At 41.9% G+C, this 10124-nt stretch overlaps 1 protein-coding gene across 1 annotated transcript in view; it reads left to right on the top strand.

Annotated features, from left to right (window-relative positions):
• The window catches only part of slo (calcium-activated potassium channel slo), a 163182-nt gene continuing 153058 nt past the window's right edge, over positions 1 to 10124 (top strand). Inside the window, exon 1 of the mRNA XM_019042390.2 lies at positions 1 to 566. Within this exon, the coding sequence (XP_018897935.1) occupies positions 183 to 566 (384 nt within the window). The 5' untranslated portion in view covers positions 1 to 182. The remainder of the gene's footprint in view (positions 567 to 10124) is intronic.

Genomic DNA, 10124 nt, shown 5'->3' with positions numbered 1-10124 from the left:
TGCTCCGTTGCGTCAGTTGCAGTCGGACTTCGGGAGACTCGAGCGCGTTTTCTCAGAGCCAGTGCTAATGTCACGCTTCCGGGAGCGGGGGCCAGGGAAGTGACGTTTGATCCTTGGTTGAGGATGGCCGGAGCCGCGCGAGGGCCGCGGTAGCCCGGACGAGGTTCCCGCCCTTTGTTTAAATGAAAGGCATGTCTTTGACGAGCGTCTCGGGTCGGTCCGAGTGCTGCTCCGTCATCTGCGGGGCGTCCACGACGCCGATCGTCTCGACGACGACGGCACTGCCGTTCGACGACGATTGTCTCAAGGAGCGACGATGGTGGTGCTTCCTCCTCTCGAGCATCTTCACCTTCATCGCGGGCCTCCTCATCGTCCTGCTATGGCGCGTCTTCGCTTTCCTCTGCTGCAAGAAGGAGCCGGAGCTCTCGCCCAACGACCCCAAGCAGAAGGAGCAGAAGGCCGCCCGCCAGAGCGGCAAGCAGGAGTTCGAGGGCACTTTCATGACCGAGGCCAAGGACTGGGCCGGCGAGCTCATCTCGGGTCAAACCACCACCGGCAGGATCCTGGTAAGACCCCAACCCGTTCTTTCTCACACCCGCATTCTTAACACCGCGAGCAGTCTGGAAAACAGATCCGTGGATAAACGCGTACACCCGCAAGCGGTGTTGCGAATCTGCCCTGCTCGGGGAAGACGGCCGAAGGGCTGGGTCCTAAAATAGCATCACCCAATTTGAGGAGAAGTATCAGCCTTAGCTTCGTAGGACTGTACTCCAACTCGGGAGGGGAAAATTCAATTTCCAGACCTAAATTTGAGTGTTGCTATCTAATCTAACTTTTCAGACATGGAGGTTCGTTTGATTTTTCCTGTGCTTGATTTTTTTCAAAGAGAACTAACCAATGGCTTTTCTTGGAGTTTCCCGGGAATATTCTTCACTTTTTCAAATAACTTGACAGCATAGACGGATCCATACGCTTTGAATGGGAGCGGGGGAGGGGATGCCCGGCGGGCTTCCCCCCCCCCCTTTGGAAAATTTTCGAAATTTTGAAGCATCCAATATGCAATTTAAGTCAATTTTGTCAGGAATAATTACCAAAAATAAGCGCCCTTCCCTCTTACTTCCTCCGCTCCTTCCGTTTTTCTTTTTTCGGGCGAACGGGGGAGGAGGGCTCACGCTCTCTACGCCCTTCCCCCTTTGGATCTACTTAATTGCCTATGCTTGACAGAGAATTTCAGATAGAAATGGTCAGTTTCTTTTAGAAACGACAGAGCATGATCGAAGACTTTAAAACATTACAATAGAGATTCGCAACGAGGGGAGGAAGAGGGACGTAAGAAGATGGAACAAAGAGGTGAAGGAGCGGTCCAGGAATTACAATTTCGGGCTTACGATGGTTCGAATGGATTAGTAGATCAGTATGATTCAAAGAGTATCTCCTCATACACGAACAGTCTCGCGAAGATTAGATGTGCGTCTTGTTGGAAGTAACGGAGGTGAATTCGTCCAGTTTTACTTGAATGGTTTTAGAAGTCTAACAGCAGGGCTGCCATGCCGTTCATGAGCCTTCAGGCGTTGTCAAATTTCTCCTGGTAAATCAATAATTTTCAGGAAAATTTTTGAATGTATGTCTACCAATTTCTCAGATAATTTTGTTTGTAATTTGTTCTAAAACTTCTGAAAATTTCAAGGAAAAATATTAATAATCTTCCTCAAAAATATAAATTTTATCGAAGGAAATTTGGCAACTCTCGAATGTTCATACGGCGTTCTTCCTTAGCACGGCAGAGGGCGTATTTCAAGTTTCAATGTTAGACGTTGTTTGTAAGGAATTTACGGGGTGGAAAAATCCATGGAAGTCGCGAGGTTTTTAAAATAAGCTAAAAAGGTTTGTTTCTGGGTGATTAGTGGTGTCCGTTTACAAATGCCCCTTCATTTTGTCGAGTAGGCCTCAAAAAGCCACGCATGCCCAGAATAATTACTCGCGCTCATAATTTGCATTACACCGCACATGTCTGTACGAAGTCTGTCAATCTAAACTAGAAAATATTTATGAATGATTGTTCGCAGTATAAAATCTGCTGGATTTTTTTAAGTGTTTATAGTGACAAACACTTCATTTCACTCAACTTTCATTTATTGATTGTGGAACGCATCATAGTGCCCAGCACTCTCTAACGTCCCAAAAATACCACCGCACCTTGCCGCGAAGAACTACGTGAAATGTCTATGACACATTCCGCAGTTTTCGACGTAGGCATAGGACATTTCGACGGTGAAAATGCAAAAATGCGTATCTCGGTTGCGGTGTTTCGAAATCTTAGCTCCTATTTTACTTTTTAAAAGGAGTCTGAGCCAACATCATGACTAGAAACTTTCACATATTCTCTATAAAAATAAGAAAAATCACTGTAATTTTCAACAAATTACGTTCAGTAGTTTTTCACGTAGAAAATAGACTATGACAGGAATGCCGCAAACCGAGATACGCATTTCTATAATTTCACCATCGATTTGTGAATTTAACCCGTGCCCCTATATTTCTCAAAAACTACTTAAACGAATTCTTTCATGAATATCATGCATTTTGTGATATTGTATACCTATAACATAAGTCAGCATATACTTATAGTAGAATTTTTTGATGGTAAAAATGCAGGAAAAACCTCTCATAATTGTCTAGTAGAATCTTATAAATAGATAGAAAATTTGTATTCATGAGGAATCTAAAGTAACTTTTTTTGTTTCTTGCGAACCATCACATTTTCTAATTATTGTTTCTTGAGATGCGAAAGGGCAGAAGGACGTTAGGAAGCGTATGTTGTCGATCTGGTTCCTCTTTTAGGCGAATTATCTCTCAAATAAGTCTTCGATGATCTCTTATATCTTGCTTTCTAGATTTCCTTTATTTTCATGAAAAGAATCTGGAAGAATTCATATCGTCAGCCGCACTTTTCCACTTTTTAATGAGCTGTTAAGTTTAAAAATTGGTCTGAGAATTCGCGCCAAAAAGTACCTCTAGTGAGACTATTTGTCGAATCTCAGAGTGGATATTTCCGCTTGCACTTGAATTCAAGTACCCACTTGTTAAATATTTTTTACTCGTATATTATACAACCTATCTCTTTAATAGTGACCACGTGAAATGACGTTAATCAACTATATACCTGATACTATTCGTATGAAAAGATCGCGGCACCAGAAAAGTATCAGTTCTGCTTATTGTGCGTTAAAAGCTATGGGAGAAAACTGGAGGGAGAAGAAGCCGATCACATTACATGAAATACGAAAATCACTGATAGCAGATCCACGCTAAGGATACCAATCAATGACCGAAAAGCGAATCCAAGTATCTCCACATGGAGATACTTATGGAGAAACGTCACAATATTGTGATGTTTCAAAAGTTTCGCTCTTATTTTATTTATTTGACGAGGAACAAGTCAACTTTATAGATAGCTTGAAAATACAGAATATTCTGCAAACCAAGAAGAAAAATCAAGTCTTCAAGAAGTTAGATTGACTAGTTTTCCAGGGAAAAAATAAAGTATGCCATGAAGTCTGCAACGTATCGACCAGAGATACGTCGTTTTTCGCCTAAACCATCGAAATGGCTGAAGTCAAAAATCGCCCATCTCCACTGCAACTCCTTAAATCGCCATTTTTATTATTTTTTTTTATAAAAAATAACCAAACTGTCTCTGTGGAATTATCTGTTTGAAAATAATGAAGCATGAATGAAAAAAAAATTGAAAACTGTTAGCATGGTTTTTTCCCCCTATAGTACTGGAGCATGTTTCAACCCCAGCTATCGATAGACGAAGCTATGTTGCGACCGATAATCTCCTTTAAATCATAAGGGAGAAGAAACGTGATGTCGAAAAAACGGGACTTGGATTCGAATTTTCCAACCGCGGAAAACTTGAAAAGAAGCAAAATGTGAACGCGTGATTATATCAGGTTCCTTGTGGGTGTAAATGTGGGTTGACGTTTCGCAAGTGTAGCAGCGCGTCGATAATAGCGCGCGTAGGTAGGTAGCTTTCAGGAGATTTCCCACGTGGAAGTAGGCGTACGTAGAGGTGGGTCTCGGAGGAAACCCGAACCCGGAAAATCTAAGGTAGATACATTCATCTCGGAGCTTTCATTAAGAGGAACTTTCAAAACAATGAGAACGACTCGACAGTCGATCGACTGATCGGTTCCTTCAGAGAGAACTCAGTACCTATTTTAGGGATGAATCTGACTTTTCAGTCGTTTGGATTATTCAATAGTCACGAACCACTGGCCATGAGGGGGGTGGCCGTTTGAAATTTTTGAGTTGCCCCCCGCCCCCCTCTCCCCGAGAGGATAAAAAACTGGAGGGTACCTAAACAGTTTTCCCCCTCGATATAAGGAAAAACGTCTTAAACCGCAAGTCGATATCATAATTAGAACTAAACTTATGGCCAGTGGTGCGTGACTTTTGAATAACCCTGTATACTTAACGTACTACAGCGTAATGTCGTTCTCGGAAATTCTCAAGAAATGTCCTAACTTCCAAAAATTTTCAATCGATTGAAAATTTTTGGATTTCAGCATAGAGAAAAAAAGGAGGTGTTCGCATTTCGGGCATCTTTGAATCTTTTTGATGACGTAGGTCGGTATACAGCGACGTTTATCATCGATTTTCTTGGAAATGGTGTAATTTATGGAAAAAAGTCATTCTATTAAAAGTGCTTGAAATTATATCATGAGTTAATTTAAGCAAAAAAATGGGACATTATGGTCCGTTTTTCATACTTCGAATTCCGGATTTCGCTGGCCAGGTTGTACCGACCTACGTCATAGGGTAAACAAACCTCAAGATGCAAACACCTCCTTTTTTTTCTCTATGGGATTTCAGGGCATTTCTGGAGATTTCCGAGCACCACATCACGCTGTGGACAGAATCCCGCTTCTGGTCAGCATCGCATCGTCCATGGCCACACCCAACACCCGATCGCATGTTCGGTTGTTCGCATGCCCATAACTCTCTCCCTCACAATCGGTCACCATCCAGCTTTGAACTGCGGAGCCTTTACCTTTGGTTTTCCTGCGATAGCGAAGAGGCTGCGCGCTGCGTCTCGCTGCGGCTCCGGTTGTCAAGACCATTGTTTACGAGCCGAGTCGGGAAAAACACCTAGCGACAGTAAAATAGGTCAGTCGCCTCTCCGCCACTTCCGCGCCAGGCCGCGATGTCAAATGGGAGCGTTATGCCCCAAGACCTTATCTGCTCCCCGATTTGAGCCGCGGTATAGTGGCGTTCACTTACAAGATTAAAGTCCCACACTGAAAAAAAAATATCGGTGTATATACTAAGAAAAGGGTAAAATTACCAATAATTCAGAGTTCTATTTGATCCCAGTTTTTGCTTGGTAAAATTACCATTTATATAATTGGTAATTTTACCGAGAAATCTCGGTAAAATTATTGACTTTCTCGGTAATTTTACTGATCCTCGGTAAAAACACCAATATTTTTTATCGACTGTGGTAGAATTACCGAGATAAAATGGCAAAGTTACCGGGAATTGATTACCAATAAAAGTGGTATTCTTACCTGAAAAAAAAACCAGTAAAAATACCGATTTTAGGTAAACTTACCAGTCTGTCTTGGTAAAATTACCAATAATTGGTAAAAAAAGTGAGATGGTAAAGGTACCAACGGACCTTGGTAAAAACGCCGATAATTTTTTTTCAGTGTACAAGATTAAAGTCCCACGCCGAAATCAGTCAGCGTTTTGGGACTGCTCATAAAATACGTAACGCTCAAGGGGAGAGGGGTGGAGAGAGCGTTACGCAATTTTGTTTTTGCGCGTTGTTGGGACCTACGTCACTAAAGCGTAATGAAAGGAAGGGAAGGACTCGAAAAATCCGGAAATTAGCGCTGCTGCGTACTTTATGATCAGCCCTTTAGCTTCGAATAGCCTAGCCGTCTACATAGGGTTAAGTCTTACGTGACGCAATTTTCCTGATGCTTTAACTCATCTCTTCCCCCCCTCCCCCGTCACCACTATAACGCACTTCTGTACCGCTTAACTAGTGGCTGCTTCAATAACCTCTAGCTTTTAAGCTTTTGTTAAAGGGAAACTTGAAATGCTATTTTTGGAGATTCGGGGGCTTACATGGTAAATTCTGAAAGTGATACTTTTGACGTGGTGATTTCTAGTTTGAAAAATACATGAAAAGATAAATTATCGATGAAAATGAGAGAGAAATGCACGAACTTACAAAAAGTACACTAGCTTAAGAGAAGAACTTGGACTGAAACCAGAGCGTTGTCAGTAGGTACGATACGAGTTGGGTTAGATCCAAGGATACAACTATTCGTACTCTGGGACTGTCCGTATTGCATACCCACTCATAAGAAGGCGTTCCGGACTCCCTGGCCCTCTCAGTCTCACAGTGACCGGTGCACGAGCTGCTGTGTTCTGTGGAGGGTTTGTTAATTGATGATAGCAGGGTTACTCATCTTTTCACTCTGTGATTCGAGTATTGATTTCCCTTTTAAAGACTCTTAAAATTAATCCAAGTCAAAATTCGACCATATCCACCGGAAAAAGAACCTTATTCGGTGGAGGCAAAATTATCATTATAAATTATCGTTGAATTATGCCGAAAACTCTGATTTTGGAATTGTCAACGGAAACTCAATTTAGTGTGCATCCTAAACCACATTTAGTATGTATCCTAAAGAATAAATTATAAGTGGCTTAGTTCATATTCGCCCAATAGCGGGCTTGAAGTTCATATTATAATCCGGAGACCACGTGACATACTAAAATTTCAACAAGCTCTTACGAAACGATGTTTTCTAACTGCAAACTTTAAACTGCCATGACTCTGAGTGGAACTAACATTTTAAGGCGACTCTTGCTCCAAAATGTTCATAGTACATTGTCCAATGTTCTGCTTACTGTATCAATGACTGAATGTTAATTTTTTGTGGACATCGGCCTCTTTTCCCGTGAACGGTCCCAAATGTTACCAATCATGATTTTACGACGCCTTCGACACAAAACCGAGTGTTTATTGCCTTTGTTGCACAACATTTAGCATAAGTAAGCCGTACATTCTGCAGGAGCGAGAATTCTCATGTCAGTTACAGCGATGAAACTATCTATAGATCGATTCTCATTAGAGACGCTCGTTTTCATAAAACTGAGAGGACTTCTTTTTCACACATAATGGAAGAGGAAATGGAACATGGAATTGGTTTTCGGAACAGGTTTTTGTTTGATATTACATGAATAATTTAATTAATTAATTTAATTTTGTTTGAATTTTGAAATTACAACTGGCCGGGCACAATTTAGGATACAATACCCAAGAATGGTTCCAATTAGATCCGAAACGCATCTACAGTTCCTGATTGGACGTAACAAGTATTGCGCCGGAAAGCTCAACTTCACGAGGGAAATTATACTCTGCGAGAAATTTACCCCCCACAGTGAGGAGAATGACGTCACCTTGCGGCCTTACTATAATTCTTAATGCCCCCCCCCCCCGTTTAATGTCACCCCGAACTACAGTGTACACTGGAAAAAAAAAAACATTTTGGATCTAGAGTCCTGACTGCTCTTGAAAACATTGACAAGAAAAAGGACTCTTGATTCAATCAGATTTATGCTTAAATCAAAAGGAAATCCGCTCAAATTAAGAGGCTTGGTTCTTGATTTAAGCTTAAATCTGATTGAATCAATAGTATTTTTTCTTGTCGGTGTTTTTAAGAGTCTGGACTCTAGATCCAATGTGTTTTTTTTTTTTTTTCCAGTGTAGTGGAGACATTTTGCCGTTAAAAAACCAAATTGGCATCAATGGACTGCACATGTCCGATGCATCTCAGCATCGCGTCGTCCGAAATCTTGCCCATGTGCCATTCTAATCTGCGGCGAATATGCTATCTGCCCGCTCCGACTCGTATTTATAGTTCCAATTTAATGCGTTAGCCGCTCGATGCGTAAACAGACTTGCCAATTGTTGGACCTAAACGTCCCACGTCTTTACTCGTGATGGATGTAATATCTTACTATTTTTCACGATCTGGCAGCTGAGCCAGCCTCGCGACGTCATAGAGAGCACCATGGAAAAGAGACTGCCTCCCTGAAAGTTTAAGGGCTGTCACTCTATGATCACAGCGTTTCAATTCCTTCCCGCACAGGAGTAATTTTAAAGGGGGGAGGGGGAGGAAGAGATGCGAAAGCAATTTCCATAATATATTTCAAGTTTTTGATGGTGAATTGGACGAATTTCTACCAAACGGAACTATGTGCATTAAGACATGAGCCCTGAGACCCATAAGAATAAATGCATAACAGGGCTCACTTCATAATGCACATAGTTCTGTTTGGCAGAAATACTCCCAATTTAGGAAGCCTCCTTTCCGGTTTCCGACGGTGTCGATCTCTACCTCGTGGTCATTTAAGGTTATAGATCGGTAAAATTTAAAAATATCTGCTCAAATGCCGTGTTTCTACGTCAGCTATTTACGAAGATATCGCCTATCAAAAACCCGGCGTATGACGTCATCACCGCGGTGGTGCATACCATGATTTCATTCTATATTGGTTTCATTTGTGTTTTCGTCGAGAAAATAACCAGTGGAAATGTGTGGAACTGTGTTTACCGATTCGTGAAATCAAGGCGGAAGAAACCTACCGCGGCGGATGACGTCATACATCATATTTCTCGATATGCGACATCCCCGTTGATGTTGGACGTGGAAGCAACTGGCGTTTGCGTAGATCTTATTATTTTTTACTAACCTATGAGGCTTTGTCACTACGGGACGTTGCATGGGATTTGTCCTAAAGTTCGTATCGCAGGAATGAAACACCGGGGCTTTTCCCCCTTTGAAAAAAAAAAAAAAAACGACAAAATTTCTACTTCTTTTCTCTGAGTCGCTTTCAGAACTCTACTACTATAAATGTGATTAGTAGTATTGACTACCTCAATATTTTTCCCAACTTCGCAAGTGAGACTTTTCTTTGAGAATAACCTCATGAAATGTCCCGTAGCGACAAAGCGCACGCTCAAGCCATTGGAACACCCTGGCAAAAATTGGCGATAGGAGCTGCGTTTCAAAATACCATAGGAATTCTTATAGCCGGCTAAAGAAGGCAATAGAAAATCATATAGCCGGCTGTAGAAAGCGGAGCAAATCATATAGCCGGGCTATACGAAGCGATAAAAAAGTATGCAGCTGGGCTATGGTTCCCATCGCCGGGATTTACACTTTATCGCCATCGGCTATAAAAGGCTATAAGAAATTGTGTAGAAATTCGTGTGCTTTGGAAATCATTAAGTTTGATACGGAGCCAACATAATATTCACAAAACACACATTATATTTTCCTTTAATACATATTTTTTTTCATCAATTAAAATGAGAATAATCCATACAGGATGTGCAAACATTTCAAAATCATGAGTTGAAAAACGCTAACTCCGCAAGATTATATTGGAGCATAACACAGAGCGGAGCGGCGTGCTGCCAGCGATAAGCGCGCACCAGCGCCTACAAACCTAACTGGGATACTTCACGCATGGCGCAATGCGTGAAGTATCCCTGTTAGGTTTGTAGGCGCTAAGGCGCTTTTCGCGCTGGCTGCCCGCCCGCCGCGCCGCAGCGTGCCACGGCGCTTGAAGCAACTATTTCACACCAGAGGTATTGCACAGTATAATACGGGATTGAAGGCGCTCCAACCTATTAGGAATGGCAGGCATCCTTCAAACGTACACAGCCTTCCGCGCAAAATAAATCAAGATACTACGGCCCAAAAATAGAGCGGTAGTCCAAAAACTCAATAAGTCCTAGCATCCGTTATTAGTAACATTTAGCATACACTTTATCGCCTGGCTGCTGCTTAATCGCCATCGGCTATAAAAGGCTATAAGAAATTGTGCATCCGGCTATAGAAGCTATTGAAAATCTTACAGCCGGCTTTAGGTCTATGGTATTTTGGAACACAGATTCTACTGCCAATTTTTACCAGGGCACATTCCATGAGTGGTGCAAATGACCCATCCCAAGTAGCTTTTTCAACGGAAAAGCGCGATATTTTAAAATAAACTTGCGATTTTTCCGAGATTTTTTGGCGATAAAATCGCTA

Source organism: Bemisia tabaci, chromosome 3 (genome assembly GCF_918797505.1).
Source record: "Bemisia tabaci chromosome 3, PGI_BMITA_v3".
NCBI lineage: Eukaryota > Metazoa > Arthropoda > Insecta > Hemiptera > Aleyrodidae > Bemisia > Bemisia tabaci.
Note: the sequence above shows the minus strand (reverse complement) of the source record. Positions and strands in the feature narration are given on the sequence as shown.